Source organism: Ostrinia nubilalis, chromosome Z, assembly GCF_963855985.1.
Source record: "Ostrinia nubilalis chromosome Z, ilOstNubi1.1, whole genome shotgun sequence".
Taxonomy (NCBI): domain Eukaryota; kingdom Metazoa; phylum Arthropoda; class Insecta; order Lepidoptera; family Crambidae; genus Ostrinia; species Ostrinia nubilalis.
In genome coordinates this window covers 26,028,915-26,049,729 of record NC_087119.1, presented here as the reverse complement: position 1 = coordinate 26,049,729, position 20,815 = coordinate 26,028,915, and the positions used below count along the sequence as shown (strand labels likewise).

The 20,815-nt window shown below is 39.1% G+C and overlaps 1 protein-coding gene across 3 annotated transcripts in view; it reads left to right on the top strand.

The window, feature by feature from the left end:
* The window catches only part of LOC135086955 (sushi, von Willebrand factor type A, EGF and pentraxin domain-containing protein 1), a 149,317-nt gene extending 138,281 nt beyond the window's left edge, over positions 1–11,036 (top strand). For 2 of the 3 annotated variants that reach the window (XM_063981792.1, XM_063981790.1), the window contains exons 10-11: positions 3,267–3,457; positions 9,431–11,036. In XM_063981792.1, the coding sequence (XP_063837862.1) occupies positions 3,267–3,457; positions 9,431–9,770 (531 nt within the window). In that variant the 3' untranslated portion in view covers positions 9,771–11,036. The remainder of the gene's footprint in view (positions 1–3,266; positions 3,458–9,430) is intronic. The other variant, XM_063981791.1, reaches the window with a different exon arrangement.
* The last annotated feature ends 9,779 nt before the right edge of the window (positions 11,037–20,815 follow it).

Below are 20,815 nucleotides of genomic sequence, written 5' to 3'. Positions count from 1 at the left end.
AAAATCGCCCAATATTAAAAGATTTAAAGCAGAGTATTTACACGTAGCGTTTTCTATACACGACAAAACATTCAAATATTGCTCTTCACTACAATTAGGTGGTAAATATACTACACAGACCAAAATTTTAATATTTTTGCGGTTAACTAAGACAAAAAGCAATTCTTTATCACAAGTGAGGCCATCAAGGTCAGTAACTAATTTAGCTGAGCATGTTTCACTTACAGCAAGCATAACTCCCCCCCAGCCAGCATCTCCTAATCGATCTTTCCTGAATACGAGATATCCCTGAGGAAACAATTCAGAATTGACAACTGAGCTATTAAGAAATGTTTCCGTTAATGCAATTAAGTCAAAACCGCTTGATGAACAAATATTATTATAAAAGGTCTCAGTTTTACTTCTAAGGCCTCTAACGTTCTGATAATATACGCCTAGATTTAATACTTGACGCTTAGTTATCCTTGGGTTTGGAACGAAAATTCTGCCTCCAGGGGTTAACACAAATATCTTCTGCCCAGTTTGCAGGAGACATGACAGTATCGGCCAGTCTTGATGGAACACTCAGCTTGAATGACGCATAGTCGCCCCTAGGCTGTAGTACTTCTACGGTGCACACGTCCGCTCCACAAACTGACGTCAAATGTTCGCGCACCTGCGCCTCAGTGGTGCCAGCCTTCACGTAAAACAGGTGCACAAATCGGCGACGCTCAGATGGTTCAAGCCCGGTTGAACCAGGGCTGGCAGTACCACGTGTAACGCGAGACACGCGAATGGGTCTTCTAGTTACCTCTGTCCAAACCTCGTCGCCTTGGCTCAATGGAAGTGTGCCAGAAGCAACATCCGTAGGCTCCGCCGAAGTAACTTGCGCAGCGACTTGATTGGAGTCTCTCCCAGTTGGTAAGTGCTGCCCTGTTGCCTTCAGAGGGGCAGACGTGGCCCCGACGCGGCTTCGCCCGGCGACAGAAGGTGGTTTTCCGGTCCTCATAGGCACAGGAGCGGCTACATCAACAGTATTTGTAATTTTATTTTCCAATAAATGTACCTTTGATTCCAACTTTCCAACTTTTTCGGTCAACTCAGTGATCGCCTGACACATTGGTGCAGTCAGCTCCTTGACAATTTTGCTAGTAAGTTCTGGCAGGCGTTCATCCAAGGCCCTAAGAAGTTCCTCTCGCATTATTAACCGAATGCTATCAAGACAATAAGTATCATCCGCCAATGACTCCTCAAAAGTATTTGTTTTACTGCCCCGCTTTGTGTTTACGTACTCAGGGCCCCCCGATGGGCTGTCAATACGGGCAAAGCCACTGACGTCACACGACACAGGAACGGCGTCCTTCAGTTTCTCGGTACGTGCAGTCCTTTTGGAACAATGGGCAGTGCTTAGTGGTGTGTTTACGTTGCCCACTTTGGGCTGCTTACAAATACATTGTGGGCATTTCCACACGTTTTTATGTTCCTTGGTCATGTTATAAAACAGCTTTTCAGCCACATTGGCGCATATAATATCATACGGCAGAGTGCAAATACTGCAGATTAAATATCTCCTGCTTGTAATTTCGTTGCGACATCCCGCACATACGATAGATTTCGTTGCCATAGTAGCCGATATCTAGTTTACAACAGCGGTCACTGACCTTATCGATTCGGCAACCTCCGTGGTTGATCGGGACGGAATATTGTGTCGGCTACTCGGGTCTCGCGCCGGAGTCGATCGATGCGTCAGAACCTCGGGCGCGCTCGGCGGTCAATCGGGTCAAGTCGGGTGCAGTCAACAGCTGAGCGTTACCAGTGTCCTTGTTGAGGTAGGTCACGTTCACGGCCGTTATAGATTTACTTTTGAACTAATTTGGCTCAGAACTCGCGTAAAAATCGAGCGATTTGAGAACAGAACACCTCACTTTAAAGTTCGCAGCTCAAGCTTCAAGATGGTGTAACTTCACTGTGCAACTCGAGACTTTTACACACGTTTGAGGCAGATAAACACGGATCGAACAAATATGCGTTTACTCGCGCAGACGCTCGCGCGGTAGTAAAAGAATGGATTACTACCTACTGACTGTAGCTTACAATAGATCACAAATTGCAAGTAAAATAAGAACAATATACCTAGCTATGATTTGTGCAATTTAGTTAATAGGTACCTCTAGCTCAGACGATTTACAAAAAAACAAAACACCTGGGAGAGAATGCCATAAGGCATTAAGTTCGCCTTTTGTACTGCATTTCTTTTTTTTGTGTGCAATAAAACTTCACTGGGTCGCGAACCTACTGAACCCTCGTCTCTACTAGGTATACCTACTTGTAATGATGTTTACTTAAATACGTGACCGTGGTATTACTTTACGGATAGTTGCGTACTTACTCGTCATAATGGATACTTTTTACTTTCCAAATATGGGAGAATAAAAGGAGTTAAACCGTTTCACTTTTGTTAACGATGTTAACACGTTGTCAGCGGCGTCTTTTTAGTAATAAGGCTGCACGATATTTTTTGTGCATATTCATTCTGTTATGTTGTAACTGGCTTTCAGCGTTGTGCTTCCTTCATTATACTGGCTGTAAAGGAAAACAAAGTTATGAAACTACATAATTAGATGCTAATCTCTAAGTCCGTTGTAGACTACCGCAATAGTTCGATCGGCATAATACACTGGTCATCATAAAAATCGACCCACCCGCGACAAGCACTTTCAAACGTATGCATCCCCACTTCCCACCATTATTACTATACTATGTTACCATTTAAAAGCCTAGTTCTAAACTTCATTTCATTAAAGGAAAGGTTTTTACCCTTAAGGTAAAGCATCACTTCCAAGTTTAGCAAAGTCGGATACTGAAGTCTAAAAGTAGGCTCTACTTATGTAGGGTATACTAGCTAGGGCTGACTGCAAGGGTATAGTATACCCTGCCGTGTCCGGTACAATCCAAAGCAACTTTCAAGTCCAGCAGTCTACGAGCTTTCGTAACAGGAGAAAGAGTTTCTCCTTTATCATAAAATAACCCACATTTTTCAAAAATAACTGAATCGTTCGTTTGTTCGTTTCAGAGTAGGTACCTACTTATTATTATTCTGTGGTTTCAACCACCTGACGTCCACTGCTGGACAAAGGCCTCCCCCAAGGATTTCCATAACGACCAGGTTCTTCCTGCGACCTTCACCAGAGCGACCTTCATCGGTCCACCTAGTAGAAGGCTTGACCACGCGATGTCTTCCAGCCCATGGTTGCCACAAATAACTGATTAATTTGTTCTTTCCCTAGATCCTCGGCAGCGGCAACAATATCCGAGCAGAACAGACGCCGCGTGTGAACGTGCCTTTGTCTGTGGACGGCGAGAGGCGGGAGACTCTGGGGGCGCGGCTCAACATAGGAGCCGTAGTCGCTCTGGGGGCCTTCGGGGCTCTGGTGTTCCTGGTCGCCATCATCACCACTATTGTCATCTTAGTCCGGAGGTAAGACTGTTGATTGTTGAGGACGCCTTCCTTTATAGTCTAGGCTGCAACGGGCCCTGGGCAAACCAATCGAAGTTGGTCGCTCTGGAGGTTCTTGAGCCGTAGTCGCTATGGGGGCTTTTGGGGCCCTGGTGTTCCTGGTCGCCATCATCACCACAATTGTCATCTTAGTCAGGAGGTAAGACTGTTGATTGCTGAGGACGCCTTCCTTTACGGTCTAGTCTGCAACGGGCCCTGGGCAAACCAATCGAAGTTGGTCGCTCTGGAGGTTCTTGAGCCGTAGTCGCTCTGGGGGCCTTAGGGGCCCTGGTGTTCCTGGTCACCAATATCACTACTATTGTCATCTTAGTCCGGAGGTAAGACTGTTGATTGCTGGCTGAGGTCACCTTCCTATATAGTCTAGGATGCAACGGGCCCTGGGCAAGCCAATCGATGTGGGTCGCTCTGGAGGTTCTTGAGCCGTAGACGCTATGGGGGCTTTTGGGGCCCTGGTGTTCCTGGTCGCCATCATCACCACTATGGTCATCTTAGTCAGGAGGTAAGACTGATTGCTGAGGACGTCTTCTTATACAGTCTAGGCCATTGGTTCCCAAGGTGAGGGGCCCAAAAACCTTTAAAGGGGGGTGCGGGCCATCTGTAAGAAACCTGCGACCGCTGAATGTATTTTAGACTGCTCGATACGAACAATAAGTTTGGGAACCAATGGTCTAGGCTGCAACGGGCCCTAGGCAATCGAAGTTGGTCGCTCTGGAGGTTCTTGAGCCGTAGTCGCTCTGGGGGACTTCGGGGCCCTGGTGTTCCTGGTCACCATCATCACTACTATTGTCTTTAGTCAGGAGGTAAGACTGTTGATTGCTGGCTGAGGTCGCCTTCCTATATAGTCTAGGATGCAACGGGCCCTGGGCAAGCCAATCGATGTTGGTCGCTCTGGAGGTTCTTGAGCCGTAGTCGCTATGGGGGCTTTTGGGGCCCTGGTGTTCCTGGTCGCCATCATCACCACAATTGTCATCTTAGTCAGGAGGTAAGACTGTTGATTGCTGAGGACGCCTTCCTTTACAGTCTAGTCTGCAACGGGCCCTGGGCAAACCAATCGAAGTTGGTCGCTCTGGAGGTTCTTGAGCCGTAGTCGCTCTGGGGGCCTTAGGGGCCCTGGTGTTCCTGGTCACCAATATCACTACTATTGTCATCTTAGTCAGGAGGTAAGACTGTTGATTGCTGGCTGAGGTCGCCTTCCTATATAGTCTAGGATGCAACGGGCCCTGGGCAAGCCAATCGATGTTGGTCGCTCTGGAGGTTCTTGAGCCGTAGTCGCTATGGGGGCTTTTGGGGCCCTGGTGTTCCTGGTGGCCATCATCACTACTATTGTCATCTTAGTCAGGAGGTAAGACTGATTGCTGAGGACGTCTTCTTATACAGTCTAGGCCATTGGTTCCCAAAGTGAGGGGCGCAAAAACCTTTAAAGGGGGGTGCGGGCCATCTGTAAGAAACCTGCGACCGCTGAATGTATTTTAGACTGCTCGATACGAACAATAAGTTTGGGAACCAATGGTCTAGGCTGCAACGGGCCCTAGGCAATCGATGTTGGTCGCTCTGGAGGTTCTTGAGCCGTAGTCGCTATGGGGGCCTTTGGGGCCCTGGTGTTCCTGGTCGCCATCATCACTAATATTGTCTTTAGTCAGAAGGTAAGACTGTTGATTGTTGAGGATATCTTCGTTTTAAGAATAGACATTGATAAATCCTCAGCACTCCAATTGATATTGGTCGCTCTAGGGGTTCTTGGAACGTGAGTCGTGGTTACTATCACTATCACCATTTTTTATAGTGTAGAAGGTAAGATTGTGCAGAATATCCACTAATGTAGCAAAGGCTGGGATATGAGACACAAAATTGTCCAATATTTCGCATCTTATATCCTTGGGGCGTTGGTATTCTCAGTCATCGCCATCATCACGACCAGAAGGTGAGATTATGGGTTCCTTCTCATAAAGATAAACTGCAATAAACCCTCGGAATACAACTCAAGTGTTCTTGGTGTCCATTTTTTTATCAAGAAGTAAGGTTGATATTGAAGTTCAGGGTATGTAAATTTTTGAGTTAGAGGTTGACCTCTACACACACACCTCTACACAATATACTTGAGTATATTGTGTAATTCTTTCACGGGGTACTGATTCGGTTGACCTTAATCTTACGGTAAGTGGTGAGGTCTAAGACAGCACTTCATGGCCGATAAACACTATAAAATACAACCTCCAACTCAAAATTGTCCGTACACTTTATGCATCTTATTTTATCCATTGTAGACTCATTACCCTAATTCATTTACCAAGGTTCTTATGGTATGAAAGTACCTTAAAATATAAATGCTTCCTCTGACGCTTTCATAAACAAATCCAACTTCAATTATTAACTGTTTCCAAAATTACTCTCCATTGTTATGTTAATGTATTGTGTAAGCCTATAATACTTCACATAGATATCTTATCCTATAAACACATCATCAATAACATAATTAATTACTAACTGTACCCTTTAGTTTAATTATCAGAGCTTAATTCCAAAATTAATTCTATTAAACTACACACATAGACTCCAATGCATTAAATGGTATTGTTCAACAGGATTACACTATCAGATTGCAGCACACATTAATGGCTCTAATTTCCAATACAATAAGGTCATTAAAATAATAATAATTATATTACGCAGAAGCTAGAACACACTATACTTACGCCCGTATTCACAAACATTACCTACTATGATCCTTTAAAGTGCGCGTGGACGCACAGGGTGACACAAGAACTAATCACAGAGCTCTTTTCTATATTAGTTAGTTCGATTTGGTGCTTCACATAAGCAAACATCGTTTGTGAATACAGGCGGCGTTACTATCAAACAGCCTACTCAGAATCGATCTGCCTACACGGTCCAGAATCATCAACAGGAATCAAACACGGTTGAACGTAAAAAATTCACAACTAATTTCAGAGCTAAATCATTTTCATTATAGTTTCCTAATACCTACCTATCTAATTCCTAGATGATCGAAAACATTCAAAAAATATTTATTAGAATTCCGTTTACATAATATTTACGTGCTCGCTTTTGAATCACACTTTCTGCATTTAAATTCAAACCTAAACACCGCAGTATTCAGAAAAGTTTAGGTAGGTTCTCACATAATCTCCACAATACCAACTGCCCACATGACACTGCCCACAAAGTAGACACAATAGAAAACAATCGAGAAGAATAGACTAAGAGCTGGTGAACGCCAGATCTACGTCATTTTATAAAAGCTGAACGTTTGTCAGCGTATGCTCCCAATATAGGATAGAATGCTGGTGAATCATGAAGTTTGGGTCAGCGTGGCTTTGGAAGCTATCCTAAAAAAACTGTCTGGCAAGGAGTTGGAACTGCCAAAACTGTCTGGCTGATGTGGAAATATCTTCTGATCATTGCCCAAATATTATACATAAAAATCAGATTATAAGGTTTAACGTAAGTAGAATTACAGTCTATTGAATATACAGAAAAAGCCACCGTAAAAGTTAGGCTTACGTTATACCATAAAAGCTGATTTTTAAATAAAATATTAGGGCAACAATTAGAAGTAGTTTCCTCATCAGCCAGACAGTTTTGACAGTTCCAACTCCTTGCCAGACAGTTTTTTAGGATAGCTGCCAAAGCCACGATGCCCCAATCTTCACGATTCACCAACATTCTATCCTATATTGGGAGCATATGCTGACAAACTTTCAGCTTTTATAAAATGACGTAGGTCTGGCGTTCACTAGCTCTTAGTCTAGAAGTCAAAATCCCCCAAATTAACACGTTTTGATGACGTCAGCGGCGGTCAAAAGCGACCACCGGCGGTGCGCGAGCTACCCTCGCGGTGGTACACTCTGCTCGCACTCCCGTTCCCGGATCAGCAAGTCGGGAGGCGCGAGTTTGCGCGCACGCACCGCCAGACGCATCGTGCCGGACATTTCTCCAACCCGTTATAGCGTGCGTTTATATTTTGAGGTACAAGCGGGTGGCGTTGTGGCTGTAAAGATTGTAGATTCGATTCCCGAATGAGACGAGTGGAGCGAAACGAATAGGCTGTGATGCACGTCTACGGTACAACGTTAATTATGAAGCGCTCGTGTTAGTATTAAGAAGTTAAAGTACGGAAATTGCCTAGTACCTACATGAATATAATTTGAATTACCATAGATTCCATTTTTCCCAATCAACCTTTGGATCTGGAGCTGATGCATGGAAATCCAGTTTTTGAAGTATTAAAACCCAAAAGCTATCCAAATTCTTAAAACGCATTATATTATCTAAAAGACATTTCCACCTGATAAGATAAGTATTTTTGTAATAGCACAGAATAATAATGTAAATAGGTAATATAAAGTTACGCAAAGAATCTCATGAAAAATTAATTACATACCAAGTAGGTACTCTACTCTATCTATACAATTAGTCGATTAGGTTTATCGCTTGAAAAAAAATAGGATGGACGAAAAGCTTGGGTCGCCAAGGCAAACTTTAAAAATCAGTTTCAGTTAAAAGTAATTTGTTTTTATATTAAATTTAGTTTGTCACACATCGTCATAAATTATAGCCTATATGTTATTGTGGGTTATAAACAATAATACTGTAAAGTTTCATCAAAATCCGTTCAGTAGTTTTTGTGTGAAAGAGTAACAAACATCCAGACATCCAAACTCGCATTTATAATATTAGTAGGATTTCCAGCGATTCGGGTGAGATAGGGAACTCAGCTATGCATGCAAATTAAATTTTATTAATTCAGGACGTTCGCTCAGGTATTCGCGGAAGCAAATGAAATAAAGTTAGTTAAAGAACAATTCACAATAATAATATCAGTATGAAAAACTACCCCTGCGATGTTACGGAGTTTCTGTTCAAAGTATAATTGAGATGTAGGTAATTAGCTACATTTACAACTTTTAAAATTACGAATGTAAAAGCGTATATTAAACCGTAACACTAATAAATGCTGATAAAAGATCCTTTGTTGCTAGATTCAGGGTTAAAGAGTTCATTAATTAGTTCCCACGAAATTATAACAACCATTTCTAGCAGTCACAAAAGCTCGGGTAGTTTATTAAAGCTGTTTCCGGTATCTTTTTGCCACGTTATTAAAACTGCAATTTAAATATTAATAATAGTCAATACGGCCACTATGCCATTCCGCATCGCACACGCACAAACAAAACGGCACACGACAATCACCGCCATCTTGTTCACGATGTCACTCACAAAATGGACGCTCTACGTTATGGGTACCTGTTCACTGGTGTTGATCCATCGTATGCGTTAGTTAGGCGACTGTGAATTGAGTAAATAATAACAAATATTGATGTACTTACTTGTGATTAAGAATTTAGTTTTCTACTCGCATTGACGACAGACTAAAATAAGGAACCATGGCCGAATCAATGTAATCATGCAGCAATTAATACGCGGGATGGGAAAATTAGTTTCGATAATTAGTTATTCTCTCTGAGAGAGGTCTGTCTCACTGGAATGAGTGAGAAATTTAGAAACCATTTGACAAAGTATGTACTTCTTTAGTTGACTATCGCCTATGGTGGACAACAGTGCATAGGAGACCCTTAGCACCACACAGTCTAGGTTTGCGGTGCTCTACACGTTTGTAAATAAGTACCTACTCAACGCACGGCGACAGTTGCACATGCTACCGAAGTACCTACACCCACGATCACCCGATATTATACTTTTTATCTATCTCCACGTATTTCATTTTCAGCTATTTTCAGTATTTCAAAGACAAGAGCATATTTACAGGCACTTGAATTTCATCCATTTTCCTCCACACTAATCATCTGAATGGACAAATCTTGGCTCCAAGAGCTGTCAATATGCTCATTATCTTACACCCGCCGCTTGCGATGCAACTCCAAAACTCAGATTCAACAATACCCTCCAATTCAGCAGGAAACACCACGACGGGAAGCGGTACCGGCACCACGTGTCGCCCGACTGCAACACGGTGGCGTCCCTCGACTCCTCGTCCTCAGAGTCGCGGAGCGGCCTGAACCGGTACTACCGGCAGGCCTGGGAGGAGCTGCACGAAGCCGCCGGCGCCAAGCACCCACACAGGAGGCACGACAGGGAAGCCCCCAAGGACGGATCAGAGCTCGTCGTGTCCGACGTCTACCCCGCCCCGCCCCGAGACAAGCGGCGCCACCACCACCACCACCACAGGGAGCCCCGCCACCCCGAGTGGCACGCGCCCCACCGCACCACCCACAACCACAAACCCAGGTATTAGGGGCGACACCACGTGAAGGACCCTTATTACCCGAACCCAGTGACAACGAATGTATTAATTGAACGCTAGTATTTATAGTGAAAGAGATATGACTGATGAATTCACCCCCATTGATTTGTAGGTACAATTATTTCGGCATACTTTTTTTCATCTCTTCGAATCGAAATCATTGATCGTGGTTTTAAATTACATTTAGCTTTGTACGTGTTATGCTAAATAGACCAAATAACTACGCAAGCTTCCATTTTAATTTATTTCGTAGTCTAGAGAATGTTTATTCTTAAATCTATAAAATATATTATCTCGAGTAGTTATAAATAAATACATGACTTGTAACTAGAATAGCCCGTATTGATATTTATATGGGACTTTTTCTTCGGTGTATTTTTCGTAACTGATAAATCTTTGATAGTTTTGTTTCAAAGATTATTAATCTTCAGTAACTCTTGACTTGATTGCTTTAACTATGATATCCTTGATCTTTTCTTAGATATATTTGGGACGTCATTTTCATTCTGATTTTCATATAAATGTAGGTAGTTATTAATTAAGCGGTTACATAATGTGTTGTACATAGTTGCTATGTATTTTTTCGTAAGATTAGATTGAAGATAATCATTGTTCGCGCTCTAACTTTCCTGTCTCATTCTAATTGTTATAATTACGACGTTATTAATTATTGGACTGTGAATTATATCCATGATTATTTTAGTTAGTTTTTAAGTTGTAAAAATGTATTTAATGATGAAGTTTTATTAAATGTGTTACAGCCTTCTGATAGATGGCGGGTGATTGGCGTTATTGTTTCCAGAAATATATTGTTTTAACTAAAATTAATTCATTCAAGTCAAGTAGGTAGGTTTAAAAAGAGCTATCAATTTAAATTAAGAATCGAAGAAATTAGTGGATCTTAAAACCATAGAAATGTTGAAGTTTTTTGCTAAAGACGAAGCAAAGTCGTTTGAAACAAACTTTACTTATTGGTCCTTAATATTCAAAAAAATATTTTATCTATCAGCGGGAACTATTTTCATCTTACCTTAGTGGACGAACCTACCTATCTTCTGTAAGAAAAATCTATTAAGGTACATAAATCAAACATACACAGTACATTCTTCCCACCAGTCCCAGAAAAAGTAGAGTATGTATGTATATTAATATAGGTTCCAAATAAAGACTAAGACTGGATTTAACAGTTTTGAACATCAAACAATTAAACGTTTCATAGTGAATATACTATTAACTAGCCTAACACCAATAGGGACTAACTCGCACACTCACTGCGGGCGCCCGTTGCACAGTCGCGACAGCAATATAATTACGCGCGAGCGATAAGGATGGGTAGCTTGGGGTCATTGGACAAAGTTCTACGTGCTCACAGACCGGGCTTTAGTTATTATAATATTGTCTCTCAATCACCCGCCATGCCTCCCCGGAACTCTACTTACACCCTAGATTTGCTCACCCTACGTATGGTACAAAGTATTTTTAAAACCGGTACTTTAAAGTACAAGTCGAGTACCGGTCCGTACTTTCGTTTGATGGAAACGGTAACAAAACGTATGAATATGTGCCATTAAACAGGCAAACTTGAAGTGTCGATCCAGAGATATGTTATTTATTACGATTTAGCTCTTATTTGTAAATACGTAAGTGTATGTAGATGATTAGTTATTTTGTGGTCGTGAGTAATTTATAATTTATAATGGAAACTCACATATAGAAATAAAAGTATTAATAAAGTTAAAAAGTATCAGCATTCAAGTTTTGCACTAGAAAACGAAACGGGGCAAAAACTGATCCCTGAAGAAGGCCGGATATCAGTAATTTTAGTGGTTATCTGACCATAAAAGTTGAGTTTTAATTGAATACCTACCTAAAATTAATTATACTCAAAATATGTAGAGATAATTTTCAACAAAAAAGATTATGGGTCACGTAATAACGTAATAACTACAAAACCTGAAGATTTTGAAGATTTATTGAAACTACTTAGTAAGAATACTTCTATTGAATATTTATTTAAATACAGTTGTTCGTTCTATGTAGTAACGGTGCACAGTCTTTTATTTTCCCTTAGAAGCGGACATCCCTGTTTTATTAATTCAATCGTTAGATATTACTATTATGTATAAAATTGATTAAGGAACTAGTAGTTGTATTTGCTTAGTTTCGAAGAAATATTCGATATTGTGATTTTATAAAAAAAACAGTTTTAGAAGCATATTTTCTAAAAAAATTGCAATAAGTCAGAATTTTGTAAATAAATTTACCTATCACTATAACGTCTACCTTTATGCAAAAATAAATGGTTATTGCTGCAGTAATTTAGGAATTATTTATTTTAATGATTTATGATTTTCAGAAAACATTTTTTTCTCCGTTGTCCTAGAAAATTGGCAGCTATATTTACTTTATATTGATGCATGATATAATTATCTATAATACCTGAAAATATTACTTGCCTATCCCGTGGAAGTTGGAAGATATTTTAATTTCTATGAGTTTAGAAGATTTATATGTAAATAGGGTTGTCATCTAAATATTTTTTAGTTTTTTAAATACCGTCCGTAACAATACGGTTTTAATGCCTTTGTTAGATAACTATTGAAATTCATTGCTTTTACCATTATTAATTTGTCTGGTCGAGTTTGATAATTATAGAGTTGGCCCTGTGGCGGCTTATTGGAAATCCTATCGTTTTCGAAACATCGATATATATGTTGCAGTCAAAACTCATAATCGATCAAAACCACTTTTGACTGCACATTTCAGTTAATAGTGGTTTTGACCGATGGCCTTAGTCAATATTACTTTTGACAAATTTTTCTAGTCGTATCATCCAACTTCCACGGGATAGGCAAGTAATATTTTCAGGTATTATAGATAATTATATCATGCATCAGTATAAAGTAAATATAGCTGCCAATTTTCTAGGACAACGGAGAAAAAAATGTTTTCTGAAAATCATAAATTATTAAATAATTCCTAAATTACTGCAGCAATAACCATTTATTTTTGCATAAAGGTAGACGTTATAGTGATAAGTAAATTTATTTACAAAATTCTGACTTAATGTAATTTTTTTAGAAAATATGCTTCTAAAACTGTTTTTTTTATAAAATCACATAATCGAATATTTCTTCGAAACTAAACAAATACAACTACTAGTTCCTTCATCAATTGTATACATAATAGTAATATCTAACGATTTAATTAATAAAACAGGGATGTCCGCTTCTAAGCCAAAATAAAACACTGTGCGGTGAAACTTGAACAGTGACCCAAATCTGAAAGTTTTGACATAAAGAGAGCATTAATATTTGCAGTTATTTATAAGTGAATATTGTAGAACGTGTGCATCGACTGGACTGTCCAAATTATTGTATCGAAACTAATAGAAATAAAGTATTTTTGTGATAAAAACTGACTCTTCTTATTAATAACTAGCGACCCACCCCTCCTTCGCACAGGTATGTATTATTATTATACTTAAAAATATCCCTCTTGAATCACTATTTATTAAATAACATTAATTAATTGTTTAAAAAACTAAAAACACCCTTCTATTACTGCACTGAAAGAATCCAATGAACCTAGGACGCTGGAAATCATCTAGCGCTAAAGTGCTCGAAAAGATATAGTTCCAAAATACTGAACTGTCCTATCGATGACATTTACAGCGGGGCGCCACCGTCAATACCGGATCGCTGGTTCCGATTTTTGCCATGTTGGAAACCATATAGTTGAACGATGGTAGCGCCCCCCTGTCATTGAGTTTGGTGGGACAGTTCAGCGTGGGTCATCTATAAATCCAATGAAGGTGGCCCCCTGTCAAAGTCACTGATAGGACAAGTTGTACTTAGTTGGTCAATAAAACAAAATGTTCCCAGCTTGCCGCATGTTTTTCATTTGAGTACCTAACCCACCTACACACCTCCTTTGACCAATGTTAGATAGTAAGGGAAGTACGAGTAGCTTGACTCTCTCGACTCGGAGTCGGCGGTTCAGCGTTCGATTCCCAGGTGGGTACGACACCTAATGTAAGTTCAACACTTTAATAGTGTTATATCTCGCCAAGGAAGGCTGTCATAATCTCTCATCAGTACAAAACAAAATTAAAATAAAACTGGTTGATAAGATAATATTTTCCATCTTTACTGTGTTTTAGTAGCTAAAGGGCTGTAAGTTCTCTCGCTGAAGAGGAACCTACTTGTATCCTGGATTTGATTCCCGAATGAAGTCGACCGGGGCGAAATCAAAGTTTCATGCATAGCCTGATGGTCATGCATGTTCCACTTTTCGCCCATGCATGATCAACACAAACACAAAATGGCGGATGATTTCGTCAGGAGCTGTGTAAAATATAGGTCACTATATAGCCGAGCGACATCTGTTGTGATATTTAAAAATAATAATAAAAGATATTTCTTCGTTTATCTTCAAGAGGGCGTTAAATTCACTTATGGCACCAACGCTCTATTCTAAAATTAACACCAAACTTAAGATTGACGGAAGTATAAACAATAATACATATAAAAACTTAGTTGCTAAATATCTACTACAGTGTGATCCACATGATATTGAAGATTTACTAATACCCTTGCGCTAGATATCAATAACAACACACACATACTAATCTATACCTATACACTTACATACACTCCACACCACATCACACACTATACCACACCACACCACATCACACCACACCATACACACACACACTGGGTTGCTAAATTTAATTTAACTTCACCATAATAAGAAATAAAATAAAAAATCGAGTAATTATTATGTACTTTGAGATGTGTAATATATATATTAACAACTGTCTGTATTCACCTATTGGGAAGACACTGGCTCCTGAAATACAGTTTACACTAGTTTAGGAGCCAGGGTTTCAATATAAAATGTTACAGTGTATTACATCAATAAAAATATTCTTATTCTTATTCTTATTCTTATCTGCAAACATTTTCAAAATTAGTGTGCTTTTAAATTGTTACACTAGAAGTTAGTATTTAGAATCCGAATAAGAGGGCGCTAGTTATATGGATGTCTGTGTCTGTTGTGTGATTTTAAATTACAGAATACCTATTAAATTATTTCTTCGCTTACATACATGAGGGCGTTGGCTCTACGTAAATTTTTATACAACCACATGGAAAATGTATGTGCTTTTTGGTTTTGCTTTAGAAGCTAGTTCGTCAATTCTGAGAAAGAGGGCGCTGTTTTATATGCTGTGTTGCTGCCAAAAAGCAGAGCCAAGCCTAGTAAGCAAGAACCCTCCTACTCGTTCCACTCCTCCCACCGAGGCGGGATGGCCATAGATAGGTGGAATAGGGGACACATCACATCACATTAAAGGTCTATTCAATCCTGAGCGATATTCGCTGCCGCTGTGGGTAGAGGTACATACCGCGCGGGTTTCGCTCAGGTATTTAGTATCAAGTATCGCGGCTAGAGCGACCTGAGCGATATTCGCTGCCGCCGTGGGTAGAGGTACATGGCAGATGGTAGCGAATACCGCTTAGGTCTGAACAGTATTATTACCGCATACCCACTGGGTTTTCTCTGCCGCAGACGGTAGCGAATACCGCTTAGGTCTGAATAGGCCTTTATTATCACACTAGCTTTCCGCCCGCGGCTTCGCCCGCGTGGAATTTTGTCTGTCACAGAAAAACTTTATCGCGCGCGTCCCTGTTTCAAAAACCGGGATAAAAACTATCCTATGTTCTTTCCCGGGACTCAAACTATCTCTATGCCAAATTTCATCAAAATCGGTTGCGAGGTTTAAGCGGGAAAGCGTAACAGACAGACAGACAGACAGACAGAGTTACTTTCGCATTTATAATATTAGTTGGGATTCACTGTCGACTTCGAAAGAAAACAATGCAATGTGCATGTGGATTGATTGGGTGATCCTTGCTTATCAGATCATTTTAGACGCTTCGATCTGTCTGACGCTGACTGTACCAATATTGGTATGAATTATCCCTACCAGTGCGGATATTATGTCGGTAGGGATATGCGGAATAGACCCTATTTTAGTCAGTTTTATTCTCACTTCATAGATAAACCAGGATGTATAACAGAAACAACAAATTTTAGACGACACATTGATTTAATCTCATGCTTGTTCTTATTTCTAAAGACTGACGATTAGTTACTACGTGAATACAAAAAATACCTTAGGGCCGATATGCCTAACATAAAGTGTTCTTGCGACTTGGCCATATTACATAAAATAGAAAACGATTGGTCGACAAAATTAAACTTCATGGCAAAAAGTAATCAGTTTTACTGTATAACACAGTAAGAGTAAGCGCACACCGTTGATTTTTCAGTAGTTTAGTCGAGCAGTTGATCAGTATGGGCATGTATGGGAGTGCGCACACTACGCCGATTCGATTTGGCCGATTCTTCATCAAATTAAAATCGGGCCAACTAAAAATGGTGCAGTCCTGTTGTCCCCCCTGGTTGGCCCCCCTGGGGGAGCCAACAGGATTTCGAAATCCTGTTGTCCCCCCAGGCTAGGGGAGACAACAGGACTAGATTTTTAATCAATGATTTGAGGACTGTTGTCCCCCCTGGCAAACATGATTTAAAAGCCATATATTTTTATACCTTAATTTTTGAAATACTGGAAGTACTTGACTGAATGCCAAATTGCCAAACTGAATAACCGTTTGTTAAATAATAATTACCATTTTGATAACGAAAAAAATAAGGTGTTGGTGCCGATACTGACACCTACAAACTTGAAATATGGCAGGTAGGTTCCTTATGGAGTGTAGACATCTGCCAAGAACGGATTTTATTTAACTATTTAGGTTTAAGGATATGAAATAATACGAAGAATATAATAGGATTTTACGAAATTCCACACATAAGGGGGTAAAACGGACTCCACGCATACGAAGTCGCGGGCTGCCGCTAGTTGAATCACTGAGCAAGTGTTGAATATTATGATTAATTTAAAATTGTGCAGTTTTAGCGTCCTATCTACTAATATTATAAATGTCAAAGTTTGTGAGTATGGATGTTTGATACTCTTTCACGTATATAAAAACTACTAAACGGATTTTTAGTAAACTTTACAGAAGATAATATTTTTTATACATGTGAATAGCATACCTTTAACTTAGCTTTTGCGCACGGTTTTGTCTGCGTAAAATTTTGTCTGTCACAGAAAAAAATATAAGAGCGCCTTCCTGTTTCAAAAACTGGCATAAAAACTATCCCACGTCCTTTCCCGGGACTCAAAACTATCTCTTTACCAAATATCAAAATCGGTTCAATGGTTTAGGCGTGAATTCGTAACAGACAGACAGATAAAGTTTTTCGCATTTACTTAATATTATTTAGTAGGGATAATTCATTAAGATTTTTTTAAAAGCAAGTAAATCAGATTTTGGAATAGTCAGAAATAGTACCGGTACCAACTACCTACTTATATTTTTTTCGTTAACAAAATGTTAATTATTATTTGACATACGTTTAGGTATTTAGTTTGGCAATAAGTATGGCATTCAGTCAGGTACTCCATTTTCAGTTCATCTTAAAAGTTATAAAAATATATGGCTTCTAAATACTCAATATTTGCCAGGGGGGACAACAGTCCTCAAATCATTGATTGAAAATCCAGTCCTGTTGTCTCCCCTAGCCAGGGGGGACAACAGGATTTCGAAATCCTGTTGGCTCCCCCAGGGGGGCCAACCAGGGGGGACAACAGGACTGCACCCTAAAAATCAACGGTGTGAGCCTACTCTAATACAAATTGTTGGTGTAGCATTACGAATTCTTAATTAATACAATACTAAGTAACTAAAGTAAGTGACGTCAGAACACTTGTAATACCACAGCTTGAGCCATAATATTCCATGCATTAAGACGTGTTACGACACAACATTTAAATAACATGAATATTACGCAAATCATACTTGGGAGGTCTATGGAGGGAATATATTGATAAATTAAATTAATACCTTTGACTATATCTTGATGGTATTCTTTATGAGAATCATAATGAATGAGCTAGTTACCACGTGATCTCTTTGTTTTACTTCCATTAGGTTCCCAAAATCTTATGTCGCATAAGGCTGATTTACACGCATTAAGTAGTTAAGTAGGTAACTAAATTTTAACTTAATTTTAAGTGATTAAATTGAATGTAAACAGAAATTGCTACTTAAAATTTAGTTACTAAATTTTAACTTGCTACTAAATTGTGTTTACATGCAATTAGTCACTTAAGGCTTGGTATTTCTGCTAAAGTAGGTATTTCGCGCTGTCAAAATCTGCGCGCGCAATACTTCGCCGAAGACAGCGCGCCAAAGAGCTCTCGCGGCTACACAGTATAGAAATACGCAGTTGGTTAGGTTAGGTTGACTTCCTTCCATTCAAGCGTCACACTCACAGCACTTTCTAATACAAATCATATCCAAGTGATACAAATTAAAACAACTTTCAAAATTTTTGGGAATGTTTTAGAATCGAATAAATATAGAATATAACTGCCAAAGTAAACACGGTTCAAAGAGGCGTGGCGTCACCCGACCTTCCGGAAGTTCCGCGCCGGCTAAAAGAATTTCAAGATTACGTCACCCGACCTATCGGTAGATCCTCGGGAGCTTGAGCGATTGGAAATTTTTATTGATTATTTAGAGCTTGGATAATAAATTATAGTTGTTGCAATTCACGAAACTTTGCATGAGGTTAATTACATTAATCAGTATACGCATCAATTATGTTCAGTCTTTTTGTTTATTAACAAATAAAAATATCATACTAAAATTGCATACATATTTGTTTGTATTGGTCTGGGTGTTTTCTTTCCATAATTTATGTATAACGTATGTACGGGGCTCTGTATCGAAAATCAGTATGAGCAATGAGCATCACACACGGTTACCTGGAGTGCATTACCGCCTCAAATTTTTTATAAATGTTGTGCTTTAGAGAGTCGAGAGAGTATTAGTCCATCGTGAGCAGAAATTTGTCCACTAATAGCAAAATTCGTTCAAATTATAGTTTTAAAGTTATTAGGAAAAAACAGATTTTGCTGGGGTAACGTTTCAAACATTACCCTGGCAAAATTTCTTTTTGAAAGTCGTTCTATCCCGGAACTAAATACATGGATAGGAGTCACATGAACTCCAAGTTTTAAATCCGTTGACATCTGCTGCATCTGCCATCTTTTTGGCTAGAAGATTCTTCTATCTTGCAGCTTAGACCTTTAGCTACAGACCTTAGACAGTATTTTTGAAACATTCTTACGCATGGTGGAGGAAGGGACGCTCTAGACACTCAAGTCTACAAGGAGTCACATCAACTCCAGTTTTAAATCCGTTGACATCTGCTGCATCTGCCATCTTTTTGGTTAGAAGATTCTTCCATCTTGCAGCGTAGACCTTTAGCTACAGACCTTTAGCTACAGACCTTAGACAGTATTTTTTATTATTTATTTGTGTCAGTGTGCTCTTCTAAAGAGTGTAAGACGATTGTATGTAGGTACTATTAAAATGTAATGTTAACTCATTGGTTTTGTCTCATATTTGAGGAATGTACTTATGTATCATGAGTAGAGTCTTCGTTGAAAAGGATGCGAACGATTTAAATTTCAATTGGTAGACAAAATTGATAATTCTTAATTATCAAAAATTTAAGCTTTCTCCAGTAACACTGATATTATTATACTGTGACTCATCAAAGTCATCATTGTCAAAAATATTGACAAATCGCGAACTGTCACGGCCAAAAAACGGACACGCGTCCGTCCTCCGTAAGCGCCACCGCGCGACTGATTGAGATTGTCCAAGCCGTCATGGACGATTTTTTCCACATTTTTTAACATAGTAACTAAATAAGACGCAATATAAAAATTTCATCCGTTAAAAGCCCTCAAGTTATTTCTGAACTTTAGTTTAGTAAAGGATTTAGAATCTCAAATCGCTTATTCTAAAAATAAAACCATAAATAGAAAACGAATAGAGGTAACTTTGGGAATTTATTCTATCGAGTCAACTTCATCAAATCGTGTTTCCATCCGTTAATAGCCCTAGAAAATATCCTCAACTATGCCCAATAAAAATCTTAGCCTTTAATTTTACTGTTTAGTACCTCAAAAATGAAAAATGAAAACCTCATTTTCGCCATTTTCTCTGCTACCCGGCCTTAAAATTAAGTAAAAAATTTTGTTCACTACTTAATACGTGTAAATCAGTCTTTATGAGTAAAGTATGCTTCTTCACTAGGTATCTCAAATTATTCCATGTTAAACATGGACCCATATTTATAGAAAGATTGATAATTTTATGCTGATTATTACTACAATACAAATATTTAGATGATAAATATAATACAAATATTTAGGTGCAAAACAATGTCATCATAAGACAACAAGTAAATGGAGGTATAATTAGAACTAAACCATAAAAATACATAATATTGAAGAATGTTCACTAATTTTGTTTTTTAGCTTTCTGTATTCTCTGTTAAAAATAAAAAATACACGTGAAAGAATTATTTCGATACGTCAATTAGTTTCCAAGATATTGAATTTTAAAAGTGCGGGTGGCGGCCGGCCCGCCATTTTATGCGCGTGACGTCATATTACAACGACTGGCTCATATTTGTATGGGTGGAATCTTGCAAGCTGAATTAAGACCCACTTCCAGGCAACCGATTAAGCTGAAATTTCGCAAACACATGTGATTTGGATGACCATGCAATATTATGATGACATGGAGCTGATCTGATGATGGAGCTGGAAGGTGGCCATAGGAACTCTATAATAAAACGACTTAAATGCATCGAGTTTGGGCTCGTTCGTTTTGTATTGATGAGTATTTTAATTCTATATAGTAATCGGGGTCTAATGATGGAGCTGGAAGGTAATTCGCAATAAAACGACACCATCGCATCAAGTTTGGGTTTGGTTCAATTTTAATTTCTGTGATGGGTCTGGGTCTTAATATGTATAATAAGTTTGTATTTACAAAAAAAAAATATTTAAGTATGTTTAAATCCGTTTTCTTGTGAGC